At 45.4% G+C, this 25,538-nt stretch overlaps 1 protein-coding gene across 1 annotated transcript in view; it reads right to left on the reverse strand.

Annotated features, from left to right (window-relative positions):
- Positions 1 to 1,135: 1,135 nt before the first annotated feature.
- Positions 1,136 to 25,538, reverse strand: part of NPFFR2 (neuropeptide FF receptor 2) — a 68,750-nt gene continuing 44,347 nt past the window's right edge. Inside the window, exons 2-5 of the mRNA XM_084860198.1 lie at positions 21,483 to 21,557; positions 15,129 to 15,471; positions 10,892 to 10,991; positions 1,136 to 5,056 (exon numbers count right to left, since the gene is read on the reverse strand). Coding sequence (XP_084716324.1) covers positions 4,210 to 5,056; positions 10,892 to 10,991; positions 15,129 to 15,459 — 1,278 coding nt within the window. The 5' untranslated portion in view covers positions 15,460 to 15,471; positions 21,483 to 21,557 and the 3' untranslated portion in view covers positions 1,136 to 4,209. The remainder of the gene's footprint in view (positions 5,057 to 10,891; positions 10,992 to 15,128; positions 15,472 to 21,482; positions 21,558 to 25,538) is intronic.

The following is a 25,538-nucleotide window of genomic DNA, read 5'->3' on the forward strand; positions in this document are numbered from 1 at the left end:
ATGTATTATTTCTATTTAAATTAAAGGAATTCTTTATAAATGTGCATCTATACATATAAGTTAGAATAGTCAGATCTTTGTCTTCTTTTTTCATGATCCATTTCCTCTTTTTTTTGGGGGGGGATGCATAAGTGTCCATCCTATAACTTCATGATGCGAGAAGGACCAACATGAAGCCACCTGAAGGTTGGCGTTTGAGACTCTTGGAATGCCACAGTCCTAGGACACAGGTCAAAGAAGAGTCCCAGCCTCAGGAGCAAAGGACCCGTGCGATCGCTAAGCTTGTCCAGCCAAGCCTAAACAAACTCCAAGCATTAGGCTCCCACAAATTCAGAAGCATCTGGGGTTTATGCGAACAAACTGTGGGATTCCACAGCTCCCTTATTCATAGGACTTCCTTGATCTATGCCCTGTGGGGCTTTTGCATAGCTCTGACTGAGCTGTGATTAGTGCCAAGGACTTGAACAGGCAATTTTGATTTCCATGCGATTTGGTTAATGGTTCCACAAGAGCTTCTCCCCCATTGACACATGAACATTGAAACTCAGGAAAGTTCAATTCACTTTGTTCTACCCCTCCCCATTCAGCCACTGGGGTCATCAGCATCTCTCAGCCTGATTTACCTCAACGGCCCTTGTGAGGAAGATGTGCTTGACTGTGTGAGGACACTCTGGCCCCAGTCAGATGTTAGTCATGACAACATTCCATCAAAAACAACAGAACAAGTTAGGCTTGATGTCAGTGGTACTTAGAGCACAATCCTCTACATATTTATGCAGAAAGTTAATTAGAATGGGTTGGCTCCAAACTTAATAACAACTAACTTAAGTCCCTTTGATTTCTATGGATCTACTCTAAGCACGGCTAAGCCTGGATCCAACCCATTGTGCAGCTTCTCCCAACCTGGGGCCTTCAACTCCCATTAGCCCCATCACCATGGCCAATGATCAGGCATGCTGGGAGTTGTAGTCCCAAACATCTGGAGGGCACCAGGTTGGAGAAAGTTGTCATCATGGTTAATGGGTCTTACTCCCAGTTAAGAGTTACAACTGACTTCCATTTATTCAGTATGCCCTGTGCATGCCTTTCCAAGCAGCTTGAAGAAAACATGTTACAAATGTGATTTTTAAAAATTACAAACAGAATCATCTTTAAAATACACTCCATTAAAAACACCACATTCTTTACAATGTCCAAACAGCATTACATCTGAAATTCACAATGAGATTTTGCAAGACTTAAAACAGTTCTGTTTTTCCTGCCACTGCTTTGGCAAAACACTTCCCAAATATTAGAAAGTAGGATGTGCACCAGCTGTGCTTTGGCATACATCACATTCACAAAAGTGATAAGCAGATGTTGATTACATGCAAGCAAGGTAAAAATTAGCTGCACAGGATACTTCCAGTATTTATGGAAACTCTTTCTTAAAAACCCTTCGTAAGAATGTTTGCATTAGGGGACACTGTGGAGTGATGATAATAATTGGGACGGCACGAAAACCAGTGGTCCCAAATTTTGGGAAGCAGTAAAATAATTTGATATTAGTTGCCATACCACAGCCTTCCCCAACCTGGTACCCTCCAGGTGAGTAGGACTACAACTCCCATAATCCCAAGGCAGCACAGCCTGAGAGGTGGCCTCCTTTCCTGGGCCTATTATTCCCTACACTGATAGATTTCTTCATAATACCACCCTGAGCCTAAGAACAGAGACGTTAGGGGTAAGCACTTCACATTCACATTTACCTCCTTTCTTTCTGGAGGGTAGGATCACCTCGCATGTTATCACATACAGAAGACAGGGAGCCAAAGTGGCACATGCCTAGACCTGTGCTGAATATTCCCTCATTTCCATTTTTGTTTTGAAAGGGCCCATTCGATATACCCAAATTAATTATTATTACGGCTTTAGGCAGGCACCTGATCACCATCGAGGATAGTTTTAAAGTAGTGCGTAGTGTGTTACGCTATTTCTAACAACAGCGGTTGCCCATCCTGAACTTCCAAGATATAAACTGAAATGTGATCTAAATACATATACACCTGTGTGCATGTATATACACACGAACATGTAAACCAGGGCTGGGGAACACATGGCCCATGAGCCACGTGTGGGCCATTAAGGCCCTTTCTGCACCCCCCAAGGGTGCCCCTGGGGTACCGCTGAATTGCCACTGAAATGCCCCCTCCCAGGGCAGAAGAAGCAGCCCCTGTTCTGTGGTGTTCCATGCCCCAAGCAGACTCACCACTGCGGCATTTTCAGCAGCCAGCAGTCTTACCTCTGTTCTCCTTGTACACGTATAAGACACTCTGGTCTGTTCTCATAGGGCTTTATGGTGCAGAAGGATGCTCTTTTAGCCTCCTTCACCAGAAAGTTGATTTTACTGAGCTGGGTACCATCAGCTCTATGGTACAGGATGGTGACAGAGTGTCCTCCTGCACCATAGAGTGCTGTGAGAACAGACTAGAGTGTCTCATAGGTTTCCAAGAGAGAGCGGTAAGATTGATGGCCACTTCTTTTCCTATGCAGTGGCAGTTCTCTGGGGGAGGGGCCACTTTTTTTTCCCTGTGTAGCAATGCCGATTTTGCTCAGAGTGGTGCTTTCTTGTCTCGGTGATTTGTAGCAGCGTCACTGATGTGGGGGCAATACTACTCAATAGCACTAGTATGGGGGGTGAGGTTAAAGCCCTCCCCCCATGATGCTACTGTAGATCTGGTGTGTGTGTGCAAGTATGTGTATGTGCCTTGGGTGTTTACAGCCCCCAGCCGCCATCCCAACACCATATGTGGCTCTCGAGGCCATAGACGTTGCCCACTCCAATATAAATAAATGATTAAAACAAGGGCAGTACTGTATCTAGCTGAAGGGAAGAGGTAGTACCGAGCCAAAATCTGTCCTCCAGTTCCCTGCAAATTTTCTTCCCCCATGAAAAAGGCTTCCATTGTTCTGCCTCATTCTCAGGGTGTTTTATAATTCTTTTGTGGGTGTGGCGTTTTTGAGCTTACCTAATCACTGCTACCCTCCCAGGCTGCCTGCACCTCCTGATCTGAAAAGGCCCTGTGGAAGGAAATACCTCATGAAGTGAAGGAAGCTGAGGAGGATAAAGGCTGCTGAAGAAAGGATTGTTAGGGATGGCACGGGTGCCTGACTGGGTCCAGGAACCCACTGAATCCCCCACCCCCATCTGCACCCCCCAAACCCAGCTCAGCGAACCCACACCCACACCTCCTGTGCCACACAAGAAGCCAGGACTTACGGCAGCCACCCAGTATCCTCGCAAGCCCCATTTTAGCACAAAATGGGGACTCTGTATTTTTCATAGATCTACCGTTGCACACAACAGTGGCCATAAAGGGTCATTGCAGCCATATTAGAGGCCTCTAATATGGTTGAAATGGTCCTTCATGGCAGGTCCTGGCCATCTCTAATGATCGTACCATGAAAAACAGGACATTTGCACTCATTCGTTGGCCACCTCCTGAAACCCTAACCCAACCCAGGAGAATTTCTCTGAAATTTGTTCATCATTGAATATCTTTTCAAAAGCAATTTCTTTTCTATCAAATTAAATGAGAATGGTCAGGAAAAAAATGTGGGAGAAATTTCCGGCACAGCACTAATACATATTAAATAAATAACACCACTGGATTTCAGACCAGGCACTGGAAGCCAAGGGGACAGTTCTGTGAGGGTGGAGAGAATTCTCTGGGAGGCAATATCTGCTATGTAAGTGATATGAAATATTTTAAAACAATTAAAAGCAAAGGTAAATGTTTTTGCAGTATCCTCCATGTTAAGGCAATGGGGTGTTTGGGTGTGTTCACTCTATATCCAAGAAATCTCTTATGTCCAGAGACTGGAAATATTCTAAATCTGAAGAGTTTCAGTCATCTAAATGAAAGTATCTCTTGCAAAAGTTGTTCAAGCTTTTTTAAGAAAACCTCACACACACACACGGATGTATTTGCAATTAGCTGCATCCTGCTAGAATCCAAAGCCCATTTGTAGCTATGACTTTTGGACTGTTGCAGTGGTGGAATCAAAATATTAGTTTTAGATGAAGAGGGAATCACTCCTGATTCATATTTGACACTACACACTGTACAAGCAGTGAAGCCCAAAAATAGTTGCTGTTGTTTTTGCCAGGCAGGGTTTGAATGCCATGAGTAGTTCAACAAGGTCATCAAAATGAACCGTTGAGGTAGCTTATACCAAGTCTTGCTTAATGCCATTGTTGTTAGAAGTGTTTTCGAGATTTTCCATCATCAAAACTTGTGTTTTGTCCACCCAGTTCCCTTTCTGAGCCGATGCCCCTGTCCCTGTTGATGTAAGGTGATGGCCCGGCTGCTGAGGAACAGCTGCTGGTAAAACAGCATTGCTTTGTCCCCGCTGGGAATAGATTTCCCTGGGCACAGCATCCCCTGAGCAGAGCTGAAAGCGGAAGGCTGCTTGGAAACCTCGGCGGAAGTTTTCATTGAAGAAGCCATAGATGATGGGATTGACACTACTGTTAAAGAAGGCCAACCAATGCGCAAAAGGGTAGACATATATATTGATGATTTGCAGGTGCTCTTTGCTCAGGTCGGCATAGTCAGAGAGCATTGCCAAGGTCCACAAAGGTAGCCACGAGAGGATGAAAAGCAATGCCACGATGATGAGCATCTTGATGACTTTCAGCTTCTTCTTGTAAACAGAGCGGCGTTCTTGGCCTTGCTTCCCACAGGCAGGCACTGCTATGTTGAAAAGAGTGATGCCTATCCGAGCGTACATGATGACAATGAGAGAAAGAGGCGCCAAGTAGATATTGGCGAAGAGTACAGTGGTATAGATCTTTCTCATGTCCTGGTTGGGCCAGTCCTCCCGGCACCAGTAGATGGGGCTGGTTTTGTTGCCATAGCCAAGCACCACTCTGAAATGCTTTTCTTCTTCCACTTTCAGCATCACTGCAGATGGGCACATAATGGCAATAGCCAGAACCCAGATGACGGCTATGATAACAACTGCCGTCCATATAGTGAGCTTTTGTTTGAACGGATAAACAATGGAACGGAACCTGTGATGGAGAGAGAAAGCACCATTATTTGCAGCTCAGATTTCAAAACACACCTTCCTGTGACAGCGGAAAAGGAAGGAAAGCATGAAAATCAGCACGGTCCCACTCAGGGATATGTGGATCAGGAAAACTCAAGCTTGTCCAGGTTCTCCAAGTTCCATCTTGAAGCTCGTTCTGACTCATGCCCATATCAGATTGTGAGCATTATTGTTTGTTTGTTTTTTCCCAATGTACACACAAACTGTGTGCATGTTTAAGATGAAAGCATTTTCTCCCACTGTTTAAAGTGTGTTTGTGTGCATTTTTCAAAAGTATGCATTTTTCATGTGCTTTTTTCAAATGTATGTATATTTAAAATGCTTTTTTGTTGTTGTTTCTTTGCTTTTTTTCTTTGATGCAAATCAAAGGCTCAGAAATGACTTTGACCATATATTGCATTTGGATCTGTGTTCAGGTCTGCATTCGATTCCAGGAAGTGGGAACTGAGTAAATTCTGGTCAGAACCAAACTGAAACTAATTTTGCATACATCCCTAGGTTCACCCACCTACCAGACTTCTCCACAATGTCCAGGACTCCATTTGCCTTCCTAGACAAACAGAAAAATTTCATCTTAACTACCAGGTATCCTGCAGAAAGCCACTAGAGGAATGCTCTGAAGGCTGCTAGCTAATTTGGAAGGGATAATCTATCTGGTGAAAGCGTATATGTGTGTGTAATCCCAAGCTTTGGAAGTCCACCCTTTGACCACATGATTATTCTTATCTGAAGATAAGAGTGGAAGCATCCACTTCCATGTGTTAAACTCACCAGTTTATCATTACAGCCAAACTGGGACTATAGTTTGTGGAAACAAGCCATGATCACACCATGGTTTATGATGCTAGCTTGTTAACAAAGCATAGTTTAAATTAATCAGAATTATCCCCCATTTGGACAGCAAGATCAACTCCAGGTATTTTTAAAAAAGGAAGTGGATGCTACAAATCACCTCCTTGGGGTTGTGTCAGAGGACGAGAGGGAAGCCTGCTTCTGCTCATTCACATAGTTCTAAACTATGGTTTACCATTACATCCAAAATGGGCCATCAAGTCAAACCATTGGTCCAGTGTATTTCCTCTGATTGCAAGCAGCTCTCAAGTTCTCAGATAGAAGATCTTCTCAACATGGTACTTGACCAATTTTTAAACTGAAAATGCCAGGGATTGAACCTGAGACCTTCCACATGCAAAGCATGTCATCTACCCTGTGCTACATCCCCATATTTATAAGCCCTGAATCCTGCTGAACCATCTACCTACACTGATAGTCTCCTTGCATGGAATCTCCACTCTTTATCTCCTTGTACATCTTTTTTTCCATGAAGCTTGATGTGCAATAGTTCTGGACAGGACTTCTCATCCATCCTTCCAGTAGTTAGAAGAGGGACAGAAAGGGAAAGAAAAATACTCCGGGTGAATGACTGGCTACAAAGCTAGTGCTGGCGCAAGAGATTTGGATTCTGGGACCATCTTCCTGGAAGATCGACTGTTGGCAAGGGATGGGTTGCACCTCACAAGGTCTGGGAAGAATGTGTTTGGCCACAGCATGAAGAACTTCATCAGGAGGGCTTTAAACTAAATCCTACGGGGGCGGGAGACATAGAGTTGGGGGTAACAATGGTCAAAGGTTTATGCACCACAACAGAGAGAACAGCTCAAGTACTGCCCAATAATAGTCTTCCAAAAAATGTAGGAAAAAAACCAGACTATAAAGCACATGATCTTTGATGTCTATATACTATTGCCCAGAGTATGGGAAACAAACAGAACAAACTTTAACTCTTTATACAGGAGGGAAAATATGCTTGATAGGTATAATGGAAATGTGGTGGGATGACTCCCATGACTGGAATACAGCAATTAAGGATATACTGTAACTTGTTCAAAAGGAACAGAAAGGGAGGTAGAGTTGCACTATATGTTAAAAATATATATCTCTGCACTGAAATACAGGAGGATGAGCTTGGTAGCCCCATCAAGAGCATCTGGGTTAAAATAAATGGAGCAAAGAATAAAAGGAACATGGTGGTCAGAGTCTACTACCAACCACCCCATCAAGGAGAAGGCAAAGATGAAACTTTTGAAAAGCAAATTGCCAGCGTTTCAAGAAAGCATGATGTAGTAATAATGGGAGACTTCAATTTCCCCGATATCTGTGGGAAATTCTGCAAAACATGGCCCCTCCAAGAGATGCCTGACTTGTGTTGCTGATAACTTCCGCCTAGGGATGTTAGAGAAATCCGCTGCAGATTCAAATGAGGCTGGATTGTTTGGAATCCGGCCTCAGGAATCTGCGGCGGATCAGCACCACTAACCTCCACTCCAGGAGGATTGGAGGCGGAACAGCGTTCGGCTGCTTCTTCCAGCAGAGCCATTCACCTCCTCCGCGCCGATAGCCATTTCTTTTTTAAAAAAAATGGCAATTGGCAGGATGTGCCCATAGACTTATATGCAAATAAAGCCATGAATCTTGCTTACAAGTCTATGTGTCCATAGGCGATCAGTGCGGAGGAGGCAAACGGCTCTGGCTGGCAAGGTAAGTGGCCCTATAGCCAGTGCGGCTTTGTGGAATCCTTGTGGAGCGGAGCTGCCTCTGTTTGATTCTGAGGGGGGGGGAGGAATGGATCGCCTCCACACACACACACACACACACACACACCACGGATTCCCCACCGGAATGGACGGTGGGGAATCCGTACTTCCCTACTTCTGCCTACAGAAAGTAGAGGAAGAAACTAGAGGATTGGCTATCTTTGATTTGATCCTAACCAACAGAGATGACTTAGTGGATAAAGTAGCAGTTATGGGGGAAACTGACCATGTTACATTTGAAATTCTTGGTTCTAAATGGGGTGGGTGGACGCCTTACCTCTGGGTCGGGGGGGCATCCGCGGGGGGGAGGCAATCCATCCTTCCCCCCAGAATCCATCCAGGCTGCCTCTGCTCCACGACGATCCTGTAGAGCCGGCCACTGGCTCCTCAATGCTAGTGATACGGCCGGCTGCCATTGCCATGCCATATCGCTATGTTAAATATCCAGATGCAAATGGCGTATTGGGTGCCATTTGAGGCCATAAGGCTGGTGCATTAGCCTAAATGCAGCCGTAAATGGCTGCATTTAGGCTAATCCACCAGCTTTACAGCCGCAAATGGCACCCAATACGCCATTTGCATCTGGATACTTAACATAGTGACACGGCATGGCAATGGCAGCCAGCCGTATTGCCAGCATTGTGGAGCCGGTGGCCGGCTCCGCAGGATCACCGCAGGGAGGGAGCTGACCTGGACAGATTCTGAGGGGAGCCAGAGGTGAGTGCTCCATTCCGCCACAGGCCCCAATGGGGCCAGATTCTTGTAATCCAGCCTCATTGAGGTCTGTGGTGGAATTCTCAGACATCCCTAGTTCTAAAGGAAGCAAAAGCTGAGTGTAGCCAAACCCATACTCTGGATTTTAGGAAAGCCAATTTTAATAAACTCAGAACAATGATAAGTAAGGTCCCATGGCAAGTGACTCTAATGAGAAAAGGAGTCTAAGATGGGTGGGGGTTTTTTAAAAAGGAAATTCTAAAGGCACAACTACAAACAATTCCAACAAGAAAAAAAGGTGGAAGACAACAGAAGAAGACAGTGTGGCTTCACAGAAAGTTTAGAGATGACCTGAAAACAAAAAGGGACACATTTAGGAAGTGGAACAAAGGCCAAGCTACAAAGGAACAGTATAGGCAGGGAACACAGAATTGCAGGGATGGCATCAGGAAGACTAAAGCTGAGAACGAGCTGAGGTTAGCGAAGGATGCTAAAAGCAACAAAAAGGCTTTCTTCAGCTACATCCATAGCAAAAGACAGGGGAAAGAAATTGTGGTTCAACTAATCAATGAGGATGGCAAAATGATAGCAGATGACAAAGAAAAGGCAGAAGTGCTCAATTCCAACTTTGGCTCAGTCTTCTCCCGAAAAGGTAATGTACAGGCTGAAGGGGCAGGATTGCAGCTTGAGATCAGTAGGGTTACTTACCTAATTACTTCGAATCAGTTCCAATCCCCAGGGCCAGATGAACTGCATCCTAGAGTAATAAAGGAACTGGCAGAAGAACTCTCAGAACCACTGTCTATTCTCTTTGAGAAATCATGGAGGACAGGTGAAGTGCCAGATGACTGGAGGAGGGCTAATGTTGTCCCTATCTTCAAAAAGGGCAAAAAGGAGGAACCTGGGAATTACAGACTAGTCAGTCTGACATCAATCCCTGGGAAATTCTGGAGCAGATGATCAAGCAATCCATCTGGAAGCACCTTGAAAACAATGAAGGGATTACTCGAAGCCAACATGGATTTGTCAAAAACAAGTCCTACCAGATGAATCTGATCTCATTTTTTGATCAAGTCACCTCCCTTGTGGACTGTGGGAGTGTTGTGGACATAATATATCTCAACTTCAGCAAAGCTTTTGACAAAGTGCCCCATGATATCCTGATGAGCAAACTAGCTCAAAGTGGGCTAGATGAAACAATGATCTGGTGGATCCACAGTTGGCTACAGGATCGGACTCAAAGACTGCTTATCAGTGAGATCTTCTCAAACTGGGGAGAGGTAACGAGTGGGGTACCGCAGGGCTCAGTCCTGGGCCCAGAGCTCTTCAACATTTTTATTAATGACTTGGATAAGGAGGTGCAGAGAATGCTGATCAAATTTGCAGATGACACAAAATTGGGCAGGATAGCTAATACCCTGGAAGACAGAAACAAAATTCAAAGTGATCTTGACAGGCTGGAGCACTGGGCAGAAAACAACAGAATGAGATTTAATAGGGAGAAATGCCAAGTTCTGCACCTAGAAAAACGAAACCAAATGCATATACAAAATGGGAGATACTTGGCTCAACAATACTACAAGCGAGAAGGATCTTGGAATTGTTGTATATCACAAGCTGAATATGAGCCAACAATGTGATGTGGCTGCAAAAAAGGCAAATGCTATTTTGGGCTGCATTAATAGAAGCAGAGCTTCCAAATCATGTGAAGTCCTAGTTTGCCTCTACTCAGCACTGGTTAGGCCTCATCTGGAGTACTGTGTCCAGTTCTGGGCACCACACTTGAATGAAGACAACCTGGAGAGGGTTCAGAGGAGGGCAACAAAGATGATCAGGGAACTGGAAACAAAGCCCTGTGAAGACAGACTGAAAGAACCGGGCATGTTTAGCCTTGGGAAGAAAAGACTAAGGGGACATATGATAGTACTCTTGAACTACTTGAAAGGTTGTCACAGAGAGAAAGGCCAGGATGTCTTCTCGATCATCCCAGAATGCAGGATACGGAATAGTGGGCTCAAGGTACAGGAAGCCAGATTCCGGCTAAACATCAGGAAACACTTCCTGACTGTTAGAACAATACAGCAATGGAACCAATTACCCAGGGAGGTGGTGGGCTCTCCCACACTGGAGGCATTCAAGATGAGGCTGGACAGCCATCTGTCAGGAATGCTTTGACTTGGGCTCCTGCATTGAACAGGGGGTTGGACTCTATGGTATTATAGGCCCCTTCCAACCCTACTATTCTATGATTCTATTAGTTGAAGGACAATCACTAAATCCCACCTTTGCAATGATCAAGATTCTTTGCAGGGTGCCCTTTTACTGACCAATAAGCTTTCATATCACCCCATCACTCTGCAGTTACATTGCTTGTCATGTGTGAGTTCTTCCTGATGTCACCGCACAATGCTATTGCTCCCAATGAATGTTACCTTGGGAGAAACGGGAAACCAAACTGCATTGATTTCTAGGCTCTTATACAGTCATACCTGTCAACTGCAATTGCCACCAAAGTGAAGATGGAAGCCGAGACAGATATCCCCTGGACCATCCCATTCATCTTGCAGACAATATTCCCAAAGGGCCACCCTGGAATATACAATATTGCATCAGATGAAGATATCAAGACTCACTTCATATCATATCAACAGTAAAGGACATATAAGGGCCCATCTAGATGGGAGCTGCCACATGTTTAATCTTGTGCTGGCCTTTTTGATGTATTAAGTCAGGGGTGAGGGGGTCTAATGGTTACATCAGAAGGGTTGCACAAGTGAGGGGACATGAACATTTTGAATTTTTGAAATGCTAAGTATTATCATCATTTTTGTGGCAGATCAAGCAAATCTTTTTATATATTTGCATCATCTTACCCCTGCTGCTCAATTAGGAAATTCTATAATCAAATGGCTCCTAGAGAATTCTGGAATTAACAACAAGATTCCAATGCCCGGTACCACCCAGTGTAGCCTTCTGACCCAGGAGTAATAAAAATGTCTCATCTCTGCAGTTTGCCAGATGAGAGACAACTGTAACAGGCCATTAGAAACAGATCATCAGCACCCTGTTACTGATCAGAAAGGAATCCAGATAAGGAGGTGTCAGTGTTATATTTAGAGTCACAACTTTCACTTAGCAGGGTATAGTGAAACAGTGAGGCCAGATGGGCCATCAGATAAGTGACAGAGGGACCTCATTCCATACTGTAAATATGTAAGAAAAACAAGTTCACAAAACAGGATGATGTCAAGGAAATATGTTTGCATCAAAAACACACCTGTAACATGTCAAAGAGAGCTAAAATGTTTGGATGAATAGGTTATGTGCATTAATCTCGATAAGAAGCTTCAAACTTCAATAATCATATGAAGACATATGACATATGAAGATTTAAAGCAGAAAGGCTATCTTTGGAATTCTTAGATAAAAATATAAACTGTAGTAAAAACAGGTTGGACATATTTTATAGCATCCAAAAAGTATATAAAGGAGTTAGAACACACAACAGTGGAAGCTATCCTTTTAAGATCAGATTTCCTTAATGTGCTGCCCGTAGAATCACCCTGGTAAGCTTGATACTGATTATCTTTGGGATGTAGCAAACGTACTTGACTCTGCTTAGAAGCCCTGTTTAAGAATGATGTTAGATATTTCACGTATTTGAATTTATGCATGCATAAGCTCTTTTATTGGTACTGTTATGCTAATACTTTGTAGTAAAAAGACAAAAACACAAATCTTGTCCAAAAGAGTTTTTCTTAAGAAATAGAATTCTGTATCACCCATATCAAGAGTGAAGTATTGAGCTTACTCTTAGATGGTATCTGGTTTTAGAAGAAATCTGACTGTATACAGTAGACAGGTAAACAGTGGTTGCCAACGTACTGACAATATAGTTTGAGAGGATCTCTGAACCAGGGCATATGCCACATTATTGTTCAGGGAGGACTCTTTAGGAACAATAGCAGGGCTGGGCAACTTGGTGAGGGATAATGGGAGTTGGAATCCAAAAACACGTGGCGAGTCAGTTTTCCCACCCTTGAATTATAGAAATCAAAAGCAGAGCTAGGATGCAACAATTTTACTTCTTTGAAATTCATCTTTTTAAAGTGGGAATATTTTCTCCTTTTCTTAGAGGAGTAGTCTAGGCTGGATCCAGACTAAGATAGTTGAACTTGGTTCTCACTGAAACCAATGGAACTCAAGTTAAATTGTGACTAATGTGTCCTATTGACTTCAGTGGGACTTAGGGATGTTGGAGAATTCCGCCATGGACTCCAGTGAGGCCGGATTCTTTAGAATCAGGCCCACCGGAGTCTGTGGCAGAACGGACTGCTCCCCCCGCCACCGTGCAAAGTCCCCACGGACCAGACCTACATGGCGGCGGCAGCAGCTCCGGCAGCAGCAGCTCCGGCGGCTCTGGTGGTGGCTCCGGGTCGTCTTCCACTGCCAGGCTGCTGCAGCTGCAAATGGCGGCCGTCGTAGCAGCCACCATTTGTGTCCCTGCCAAGCTGTGATAGGCTACGTGAGTATCTACATAGCCTATCACAGCAAAAGACAGGGACACAAATGGCGCAGCGGCCACCATTTACGTTCCTGCCTTTTGCCGTGATAGGCTACGTGGATACTTACGTAGCCTATCACAGCTAGGCAGGGATGCAAATGGCAGCTGGCATAGCAGCTGCGATTTGCAGCTGCAGCCCGGCTGTGGCCAGACGTCCGACTGCGGCTGGCCTTGGTCAGCAGCTCCGCGGCCTTGCCGTGGAGCGGAGCCAGCCAGGGAGGATTTTTTGTGGGGGGACGGATGGATCGCCTCCTCTCTCCTGCGGACCCCAGCAGACGGAGGTAAGTGGGGTTTTGTATACCCCTAGTGGGACTCATGTTCAAGTCTGATATCAAACCCATGGAAAAAAGTACAAAAGTAATGCTTTTACTTTGGAATGACCTCTACAGACTACGGGTGGGAGAACAAGTGATGTTTGAGCTCACCAAAATACTCTGAACATCAGATGACTTCTCATCTCTCCTTCATTTGTGCTTCAGTTTGCAGTCGCTTGTTCATTTTGCAGAAATGTGGACATTGCACAGAAAAACCCAAATTTACACAAATTTCCTCCATAGACTAAAGAATGGTGTCAAATCCCAAACCCTCCTGGCATGTTTGTAGTCAAACAAAGAAGTCAATCTCCAAGTAAATAGGCTTTATTATGCAAATCAATCAGTCCAACAGCGGTTCAGGTTAAAGACCTTGTCATCCTATGGCAACCTAATGCTAACATCCCTGATTAACCTGGCACAACACTAAATGGCCTATCTAAAGATCCCTTTGAGGGATGCATAGGGATGTACAAAAGTCACTTACATGGTCTCGCAGCTTGCTTCGCGGTGGGGGGGAGGCACTTTGCTTCTCCCCCCGAAGTTCAGGCGAGGGGAGGAGGCTTCCCGCCTCACCCGGCCGAAATTCAGGCCAGGGAGAAGCGCCCCATCTCCCCAGCCGCGAACTACGAAAGTAAAAAAAAAAAAAAGACCCCGTGATAGGCTATGTAAAGATTTATGCAGCTTATCATGGCTAGATCTCCAAAGTCAGCCGTGATAGGCTACGTTAATCGTTACGTAGCCTATCACGGGTGACTTTGGGGGAAAAAAAGCGCGTACGGAAATGGCGGCCCCCATGGGGCGCCGCCATTTGCATTCCTTATTTGGTCCTGGTAGTCTACGTAAACCTACGTAAGTCTACGTAGTTTTTTACTACGTAAAAAAGATTTACGTAGACTACGGCAAAAATAAGGGCAACGCTATTTGTGTTGCCCTTATTTTTGCCGTAGTCTACGTAAAGATTTACGTAGACTACAGGGACCAAATAAGGAACGCAAATGGCGGCGCCCCATGGGGGCCGCCATTTGCGTACGTGCTTTTTTTTTTTCAAAGTCACCCACGATAGGCTACGTAACGATTAACGTAGCCTATGACGGCTGACTTTGGAGATCTAGCTGTGACAGGCTACGTTAATCGTTACGTAGCCTATCACGGGGTTGTTGGGGTTTTTTACTTCAGCTGTAATGGCAGTGGCAGCGGCAGCCGGTCGAAAGACCGGCTGCCACCCCCGCCCCCGCCAAAAGCCCACCGAACCGCCACCGGGACCCGCCGCCAGAAGGGACATTCAGCTACGGTAAGTCCCATCCCGGGGGGGGCGGGGGGGCAGAGAATTTCACCGCCGATTTCGGGGGGCCGAATGCGTTGGCGCTCGGTCCCCCGAAGATTTGGGGAGAAATTCTCCGCCATCCCTAGGGAGGCACTTCTTTAGGAGAGACAGTTGTTGCAAATATGGCACCAGTCTGCAGCATAGAAATTGAAAGGATTTCTCAGTCCCGCCCTCAGGGAAGGTCTTCTTCTAGAGACCACTTGCAATGGGCCAAGTTTGTGTGCATTTTTAGAAAGTTGTGCATGTTGAGAAACTTGTGTATTTTTCAAGTACACAATTTGTGAACGCAAGTTCGGGACTTTGCGAACATTTTCAAAGGAAATATACTCCCATTCACATTCGTGTTCAGGATTGCAAAAGGGGCATTTCTGAGCGATTTGCAAACTGAAACAAAATACAACTTTAAAATAGATGTAGTAATTCAGAAAAATGCAACTGTTCACATGGCTCGGATCAGATTTTGCAGGCCACCTTGCCTGAAGCGATGCTAGTCTCCAAATATCAAGGGCTGTGACAAGACTTACCAGATATAATGTTATCCAGTAAGGTGGTGGGCATGCAAAATATCCCCACCAGCAGATCACTGACAGCAAGATTCAGGATGAACAGGTTGGTGACGGTGCGCATGTGTTTGCTCCGCAGGACAATAAAGCACACCACTCCATTGCCAATCATGCACAGGAGAAAGATGAAAAGGTAGGAGATGATGAAGACCGCAGCTACCAGTGGCTGGTGGAGGTAAAAATCCACATAGGAAATGTTGGTCTCCATGTTACAGGTGCTTATACGTCCGCTGCAATTTCTCACAGGGGGTCCATTGATCGAAGAACTCAGCTCCAGGTTCTTGGTATCCATGTTAAATTGTGCCTTACAGCAGAAGTAAAACAGAGTCAAGGAGGAAGGGTAATGATATGGCTGTTCTAATCAAATATGACTGATGCTCTATAAGTGTTCTATGATGTTTGCTTTGAACAATTACCAGTTCTTGGATTCCTTTCATTTTGTTTAATTCAAATGTGCATAGGATTATGATATATCTACCACAACAATCTTGGCTGTGATTGTTTATAAGTTTATTATTTGCCCATTAAGTAAGCAGGTGTCATCCCCTGGACTGCAAGGAGATCAAATCAGTCAATCCTAAAGGAAATCAACCCTGACTGCTCATTGGAAGGACAGATACTGAAGCTGAAGCTCCAATATTTTGGCCACCTAATGGCTAGGGATGGCAGAGAATTTCTCCACAAATCTCCAGGAGACCGAATGCCAACGCATTCGGCCCCCCCGAAATTGGTGGTGAAATTCTCCACCCTCCCCCCGCCCCCCGCCCCGGGATGGGACTTACCTCTGTCGAATGTCCCTCTCGGCGTCAGGTCCTGGCGGCGTTGCGGCGGGCGCTGCCGCCGTCACCATTTCCCCGTAAAGTATTTAAAAAAAAACACGTGATAAGCTACGTAACGATTTACGTAGCCTATCACACCTAGATTTTCAAAGTCAGCCATGATAGGCTATGTAAATCGTTACGTAGCCTATCACGGGTGACTTTGAAAAAAAAAAAGCGCGTACGCAAATGGTGGCGCAAATGGGTGCCGCCATTTGCGTTCCTTATTAGGGCACGGGTAGTCTACATAAAGATTTACGTAGACTACCCGTGCCCTAATAAGGAACGCAAATGGCGGCGCCCATGGGCGCCGCCATTTGCGTACGTGCTTTTTTTTTTCCAAAGTCACCCGTGATAGGCTATGTAACGATTTATGTAGCCTATCATGGCTGACTTTGAAAATCTAGCCGTGATAGGCTACGTAAATCGTTACGTAGCCTATCACGTGTTTTGTTGTGTTTTTTTTACACTTTATTTTTTTCTTTCGTGGCCGGGGAGACGGGGCGCTTCCCGCCGGCCAGAACTTCGGCGGGGAGGGATGGGGCGCCTCCCCCCCGGCCTGAATTTTGGCAGGGAGGGGCGGGGCGCCTCCCCACCCACCAAGAATTTTCGGGGGGAGAACCGAAGCGCCTCCCCCCCACCCTGAAAAAAGCTGCAGGACGAGGTAAGGGACTTTCGTCCATCCCTACCTAATGCAAAGAGAAAACTCTCTGGCAAAGACCCTGATGCTGGGAAAGATTGAAGGCAAAAGGAGAAGGGGACGGGAGAGGATGAGATGGCTAGATAGTATCACCGATGCAATGAATATGAACTTGAGCATGCTCCGGGAGAGAGCGGAGGACAGGAAGGCCTGGCGTGCTATGGTCCATGGGGTCACGAAGCGTCGGACACAACTGATCGACTGAACAACAACAACAAGCAGGTGTCAACGTCGGTCTGATTAGTAGGCAATATTCAGATGTCTTGACCACCTTGAGCCCCACCTCCCCACACACACCTTAAAAACACTTCCAGAATCCCTGGATATTGCTGGTGTTTCTGTGAGCCCATCCTGCCCTTACCTATTGGCCAAGTTGTTCCAACCATAGCTCAATGGTAGAGCATTTGTTGCACGCAGGAGGTCCCAGGTTTTGACCCATTTCTAGTCAAAAAGTTCAAGTAGCAGGTAATGTCAAAAGCCCTGGAGGGCCACTGCCAATCAGGTTATCCATTACTGGGCTAGACAAACCAATAACTTGTGCTGAAATAAGTTACCTTCCTGTGAGCTGCTGTGACATACTGGAATCCATGAGCATTCTAGTTCTACCACATTAGGGCACCCAGTTAGGGAATGCTGGCTTAGGGTGGAGGTGTCAGCAAGAGACAAATGGTGTGGCTTTGGTAAGGGAAATGAAAGATCAGAGTGGCTGGCAGGGATGCAAGGAGCTCATTTTCATTAGTAGAAAGAGGGACAGAGGGACAGGTGCTAAGCTAAGAGGGAACAAAATGAAGTTTAACTAGCATTTTCGGAGGAATCTGTCGGGGGGAGAGATTGATGAGCTTTCATTTGGGGTGTATGAAACCCCACTTACCTGGCTCCGCTGGGTTCTTTGGAGGGACGGAGATACTTGCGTAGCCTATCACAACAAAAGCAGGGATGCAAATGTTGTAGCGGCCGCCATTTGCATCCCCACTTTAGCCATGATAGGCTACATAAATATTTATGTAACCTATCATGGCAAAAGACAGGGACGCAAATGGCGTAGCAAGAGCAATTTGTATGAATTATGCAATTTGCAGTCAAAATTTGAATAAATCATGCAAATTGCACCCCACAATTTGCATACATTTGTATTTATGTAAATTTGAAAAATGGGGAAAGTTCTCCAATTTCGGGAAAAGCCTTGAGGCTCAGCCCGCAAATGAAAGCCAAGTTGGGTGCTCACAGGGAGTCCATCAAGCCCCCAAAAGGGCAGGATTCTGTAGCGATGGACATCTCTAAGCTTAATCCAGAAAACAGAAGTACTTTTGGTCAGTCAAAAGCAAGATCAGGGAAGAGGGATTCAACCTGTGCTGGATGGAGTTACACTCCCCCCAAAGACTCAGGTTGGCAGTTCAGGTGTACTCTTAGATCTGGCCCTGAACCTGGCTGCCCTTGGCAGTGTCTCAGCAGTGGCCAGGGGTGCGTTTGCACAGCACAGGCTATAAGGAAACAGGACTCCAGGATGCACAGGCTCTTGAGAGCTGCAGCCAATAAATTCAGCCAATGAGCAAAAGTTATCCTGCCCAATTGCTGCCCGATTGAGCAGAAAAAAAATTCATATCCAAACATGGGACATTAACAGGAAAAACACTACAATTACTGTAGGAATCTATATGGATGGTGAAGCTGCACATTATATTTTGCAAGTGCAAAAACATGGAGTGGGGGACATGTGCAAAAGCCCCGCCAAGTTTGAGGGGCATGGGCTAAGGTGTTTACCCATCCTATCCCTGTTCTCTGCATCACCCTCCTTTTTTTTTTTTAAAGCTAGCGGCAGCTCTGTCACCGGCAGTTCCTCCTCCTGCTGCCACTGTTCTACCAAAGGGAAGAACTATGGTTGTGGCAGCCAACCAATTGAGGCTGCAGCCCTGTGGTGCACCAGTTTAAATTAAAGTTTTTCTTTTTTATTTTCTTTTTTGAGTGGCAGCAATCTGAACCAATCAGACACTGCTTTGGGGTGGGGGTAAGAGGGTGCAGCCCTTGAGGGTGCCAGAGAGGTGAAGGGGCAAGTCCTCACATAGGGATGTATGCGAATGTTGCTTTTGCTCACAAAACTTGCAATCATGCCCTATGCAATGCTCCGAACACAGGCGCGAGCATGCGTCCACCGAAAATATCCACAAATGGGTGAACACCTGCTTGCAATTGTCTCATTCCTCATTCCCAGATTGATTGATTGATTGATTGATTGCATTTATACCCCGCCTTTTTTCCTCTTGCAAGGAACCCAAGGCGGCTTACATTATCATTCTCCTCTCCATTTTATCCTCACAACAACAACCCTGTGAGGTGGGTTGGGCTGAGAGTCTGTGACTGGCCCAAAGTCACCCAGTGAGCTTCCATGGCCGAGTGGGGACTAGAACCCGGATCTCCCAGCTCCTAGTCCAACACTCTTGCCACTACACCACACTGAGCAAACATCCTAATTTGCGTGAATTTCCTCAGCTGACTGAATCAGCCCCACAGCAGTCTATGGAGGAAATTTGCACAAATAAGGAAATGTGCACAAATTTGGGGAGTTTTGCATGAATTTGCGGAGAGTTGCGCAAATCTCCCATTCGATCACTTCTTGATTTCTACAAGTTTCCCATTTGTGCAAAGCGAGCAGCAATGGCAAACGGGAACAGGAGCTGGGCATCAGACCAGCAATGAGATGATGTTCGGAGAATCCTGGCGATCTGGAACATCACTCGTTTGCCCACTCCTGTCTTTGCACTGCTCCGGGGCCCTCACTGGATGTGATTGCCAAAGGTAGTGTCTGACAGGTTCACATCGCTGTTCCTCAAAATGAGCAAATAACAATTATTTAATTTAGCATGGCTCACCGTGGGGACCAGGCTGCAACCTCAACTGGCTATCCAGCAATGCCACAGCACTTTCCCTCGGCCACCTTTTTTTTTTTTCAGCAGTGCAACAGCAGCAGCAGGAGAAGCTGCCACTGCTACCACTGCTGCTGCCAGTTGTCCAGGCATTGTTTGGGGCTCTCCCAGACTGCAGGGCCTGAACCCTCGCCATGTGGTCTGGACCGGTGCCTCTGTGTGTGCGTGTGCGTGTGTCTGTGTCTGTGTGTGTGTATGGTGATTATTTCAGTGATTCAATGGCATGGTGTTATCGATTAATGAACCCAATTCAAATTCGCATTACAGCAACTCAGTACAAAGTCTAAAAACAGAAAATTGCAATCTGAAACCTCACTGCCAGGGCTGGCCCAAGACAGTTTGCTGCCTGAGGCAAAGAACAAGATGTCCCCTCTCTCATTCTATGTACAGAAGCTGAACGAACTGGAAGATGAATCTGTCTTGAACACTGATGGTAGGACAGTGTCCTTCTCAGTGGGCGCAGAGCAGTTCACACGGCCCGTAGTTCTGTCCTGCAACACTTTCTGCCACCTCCCAGAATCTGCCACCCAAGGCAACTGCCTCACTCTGACTAACGGTAGGGCTGACCCTGCTTGATGTGCTACATATACAAAGGGAGAGTTTGCCTGCCCCAAATACTCTCCAAAAGACTCTCTCTCTCTCTCTCTCTCACACACACACACACACACACACACACCAAATATACTATGCCTTTTCCATACTGCCCTTCATGGCAGTGCTTCAGTGCATTTTTTGGAAAGAGGCTTCCTCTCCTTGCTGGCTATATTTTATGTACGTACGTACGTATGTATGTATGCATGTGTGATACTTATATGCTGCTTAATATCAATAAATCTCTAAGTGGCTCACATTTAAATATTAAAACCACATTTAAAATACAATATTAGAAACAATTCTAATTACAGTAAGAGCAATACAAGGTGGCGCGGCACAATTAATTTAATTACAGGCCAGGGAAAGCCTGGACAAACAAGAGAATTCCCAGGAGGCCTTTGAAAGATGCCACATTTTCTGCCGCCCAAACTACATGGAGAAGGGTTTTCCAGAGGGTGGAAGCTGCTACTGAGAAGTCTCACTGCCGAGGTATTATGTGGAGAAATTCCATTAATTTTGGACTAACCAGCAAGGCCTCCTATGACAATCTTAAAGGTTGGCAGGGTATACGTAAGGGAAAATCTGCTAGTTATCCTGGTCTCAAGTTGTTTAGGGCTTTGTATGACAATAATATAACCTTGAACTTGGTTCAGTAGCTAATGGGCAGCCAATGCAGTTCTTTTATCGCAGGTGTCATGTGAGCGTAGCCGGATATCCTGGTGACCATCTTAGTTGCTGCATTCTCCACTAGCTGCAGATTCTGAACCAGGCACAAGGGCAGCCCCACACAGAGTGCATTACAGCAGTCTAATCGTGAGGTTACCAGTGCATGGATCACAGTGGCTAGGCTATCCTTATCCAGGAACAGGGGTATTTGGTGTACCAACCAAAGTTGGCAATGTTTCACGTTATCATACTGCCACATTGCCAATCTGATTGGGCTATATGCTAACATCACAAGGCCAGGTCAGAGTGATGGCAATGTTTCATGCATATTATTAATCATTTATAAAGCACCAAACATTTTCTAAAAGCTGCACAGTCTTTAAGAAAAACAAGAGAGTCCCCCTGCCCTCAGGTTTACAATCTGACAGGCATGATACAAAAGGAAAGAGGAATGGGGAGGGAAGAGAAAAATAGTCAAATACAGGGACCATTTCTTAAAGTTCCATAACCTATTTCATAGTGAGGAGCTGGAAGGATCACCGAGATGAGTTCTGGAAGAGGAGTGAATGGCCATTGGTCCAAACCTAGGCCAATGGAATGGACCTCAATGCCTCACCTCAGGATGTATGGACCGCGTAAACTCCTCTCCGTCTGTATTTTGCAGATTGTCAGGTGCCCTTTGTCCTGTCGTCTGCTCAGAGATGGATACGAATATTATTTTTCATCATATGGAAAAATACATAAATAATTATTTAAGTATTTATGCAAGTATTTACATAATCTACCTCAGTACATCACATTTAGCATATTCTTCCCCATTCCATTCAATGTTTCCTCGGCAGAAACGTACGTATTTTCCTACAAATTTATATGCGTAAATTTCAGGAAAGTAAAAAAAACCATCCGAAAGCCCACGGACTCCGGGCAGCCTGAGGGGGTTGCTCCACAGCGGATTCCACAGATCAGATTCTTAGAAATCCGAGCTCATTTTAGTCCATCTCGAATATCTCCAGCATCCCTAGCCTTACCTCTTCCTAGGACAGCCACTTACAAATCACCAGGAAAGAGGGATTGCATCTCCCAAAAAACAAACAGAAGAGACCCAAAGAGGGCACCATTTTGTATAAAATTCCTATGGGGTAATTTATCAGTATGGATACAAATTTAGAAATTATTATCATAATTTACCTAAAAATATAATACATCTCACTATAGTGGAGAAGCCTGTGACCTGGCAACCTCTCTCTGCCTGCTCATTCGGCTGTCTACCTGCTGATGGGCAACTTCAAGGTCCCTTTTCTCCCTTCTCAGGGTTCTTTATCTTTAAAATGGACTTTGATTGTCACTAGGCAACCCTTTAAAGAGAGAACCCCTTCCAACAGAAGACTTCTCTCTGTAAAGCAGGACACATGGCCATCCTACCTCTTCCTCTGAGGCAGCCAGATTGAAATGGATGTCAGAGGACTCAGGAAGGGAACCTGTGCCAATCGTAAATAAGAGCTGCCTAGTAAGCCAAGTTGACATTTGTGCACCCCTGACCTTCCTACCCCCTTACCTATAACGCATGTCACATTTCTGACACAGAGTTGGATCCAGACCTTGGCATACTTGCAGCAGGTCCATTGAAATGAATGGGAGTAAATTTGGCTGTGACTAACTTGTCCTGCTGAGTTCAGTGGGTCTATTCTAAGCATTACTAAGCCTGGATCCAACACATTATTTTTAGTACTGTTGTCCCAACTCACAAATCTATATTATTATTTTAAAAAAATTAATCCACACTGAGAAAAAATAGAGAGAAAAAGTAAGAACTTAGATCAGCAGAGAAAATTCCTTTCTCTTTCCTTTTTCACTCTGCTTAGCTTACAAAATATTTTCACTATATGTTTTTGACACAGTATGATCCATCTTTACGGAAATACACCAAAGAATCATCTCTGGTTCATCCCAATACCATTCTTTCTTTGTATTTTCTTCCTGATTTTGTTTAACTCAATTCCTGACGTTTGTGTCAAAAAAAAGCAAGGACTAGGGATGTATGAGAAATTCATTTCCATTCAGGTTTGATCAGGATTTACCCAGACCACACTTTCTGGACCAAACATGGACTAGGACGCAATCTGCAGTCAAGTTCTATACATTTCTAAGCTAGCAATGTGATTTGCAAGCCCCAAAAACGTGTTCGACAACATGCGTACATTTGAAGAATGTGCAGGAAAAAAACGTGTACTTGTGAAAAATGTGCAAAAAATGTGCAGCAGTCTATGGGATAAGAATGTGCATATTTCAAAGATGTGCACAATGAATGCATACATTTGGGAAAGTATGCATCACAATATGGATAGATTTTTATGCAACCCCCCACTCCAAGCTTGCATTCTGATACAGACTTGAGTGGGAATGAGCATCAAGAGAACTTTGGAGAACTTACATTTACTAATTCGCACATCCCTAGCAAAGACAAACTTTTTTTCCCCTCTTACACAGAGTAACAGAGAGAGTGCATGTAGAATAAAGTGGGTTGGACATATGAAATTACTCTCCCAGAAAGAGTATCTAGCCATTTACAGTTAGAAGGCAAAGAGTACAATCTTGTTCTCTGTGTGAGGAGGGTAAGGTACAAAGGTGTAAGACAGGGCTGCAGAATCTCTTGCCTATGAATCAAACCTGACCTCCCCCCTCCAGGGTTCCACACATGGCTACATCCCTTTCCTCTCACAGCCAATTGTTCGGTAGCTTCCTGGCTTTTGTGCAGTTCTTTTTCCCCATTGTAAAAGGTTGAAATACATCTCCTAAGGCTTAGTTCCTGGTAGTAAGATCTAAAATATGCTCCTATTTTTAGTGTTTTGGCCCTGCCCACTTCGTCTGTAGCCTCACCCTGTTTTCCCTTTCACTCCACCCCTGGAATGTGGCCCGAGACCTTCTCTGAAATGTAATTTGAGCTGCAAGGTGAAAGAGGTTCTACACCCCCAATGTAAGGGCTAGATAGGGATGTACAAACCCCCCACTGTTCAGTCTGGGAGCAGTCCAAGAAGGGACAATTTGGGCCACTCAGGGCCCCGCAGAATCCTCTGGAGCCCAGCTGCATCTGCTGGAGTTGGCGGCGCAGCTCTCCAGCTCCCTATAAGATGCGATATGTTAATGGCAACTGCCATTAGCCTATCATGGGAAAAATACAGCCATAAATGGCATATTGTATGCCATTTGTGGCTGTAAAGCGCTGACATTGACCTAAATTGCAGCTGTTTACAATTGTATTTAGGTCAAAGTAAATGCTTTACAGCCACAAATGGCATACAATACACCATTTACAGCTGTAACATTCCTGCAATAAGCTAATGGCAGCTGTCATTAGTGTATCATGTCTTACAGGGAGCTGGAGAGCTGCCCCATGGGAACTCCACCAGACCTGGAGGCAAGTGCAGCCACTCCGCCACAGACTCCAGCGGTCGGATTCTTTGGAATCTGGCCTCATTTTTGAGTTTGCAGTGGAATTCTCCAGCATCCCTAGGGCTAGGCTGTGGGGGGCAGTCTGAAGTGAGCCAGGTGTAGGGCCCCAGGCCTGTAAGCCAGCTAATAGTAGTTTTATAGAAGCTTAGAGATCCATAATGCTCTCTGCTTTGGTTCATTACTAGTTGCAATCCCTTGCAGTTGGGCCTCTGGGCTCATAAGATGAGTCAAAGACCAGTGTAGTGCCCCCTCAGCACATTCCAGAGCTAATGAGCTCTGGTACTGTTTATCTTATCAGAGCCTAGGATGTGCCTGAGAGTAAAGCTAAGCCACAGGTGTCTATGCTGAGAAAGTTCTGATAGTCCTGCTTCTGCCAAATATTTCTTACCAAGCACTGCTAAGCTATGCTGGGAAAGTTGTAGATGAACTCTAATTAATGTTTGCACCTCTGATATTACCTCACTGCTATGCCTGAATAACATGTATGATATAAAAGTCATCTTGCAGCACAGTTCTTTGTTCAGAGCTGTTGTCTGATCCAACCGTTGGGTACGCCTGTGTGCTGTAAGTAATCAATAAACGTCTCCTTGTAAGCAAACCTGGATCTGACTTATCACTTTCTCGGCATCTCTAAATTAGGGATGGCGGAGAATTTCTCCCCGAAACTTCGGGGGGCCGAGCGCCAACGTGTACGGCCCCCCGAACAAGTTTCGGGGAGAAATCCTCCGCCCCCCCCCCCCGGGACGGGACTTACCTTCCCTGAATGTCCCTCCCGGCGGCGGGTCCGGCTGGCGGTTCGTCCGGTGTTCGAGCGGGGAGGGAGCGGCAACCGGTCTTTCGACCGGCTGCCGCCCCCGCCATTGCAATGAAAGAAAAAAAAAAAGTCCCGATAGGCTACGTGACGATTCACGTAGCCTATCACGGCAAGATTTGCAAAGTCAGCCGTGATAGGCTACGTGAATCGTCACGTAGCCTATCACGGGTGACTTTAAAAAAAAAAAAAAAAAGTGTGTACGGATAATGGCGGCCCACATAGGGAGCCGCCATTCCCGTTCCTTATTTGGTCGCTGTAGTCTACGTCAATGTTTGCATAGACTACGGCGAAAATAAGGGCAACGCTATTTGCGTTGCCCTTATTTTCGCCGTAGTCTACGTAAACATTGACGTAGACTACAGCAACTAAATAAGGAACGCGAATGGCGGCTCCCTATGGGGGCCGCCA

Source organism: Heloderma suspectum, chromosome 5 (assembly GCF_057233095.1).
Source record: "Heloderma suspectum isolate Gila_16-S chromosome 5, 16-S_ref, whole genome shotgun sequence".
Lineage (NCBI taxonomy): Eukaryota > Metazoa > Chordata > Lepidosauria > Squamata > Helodermatidae > Heloderma > Heloderma suspectum.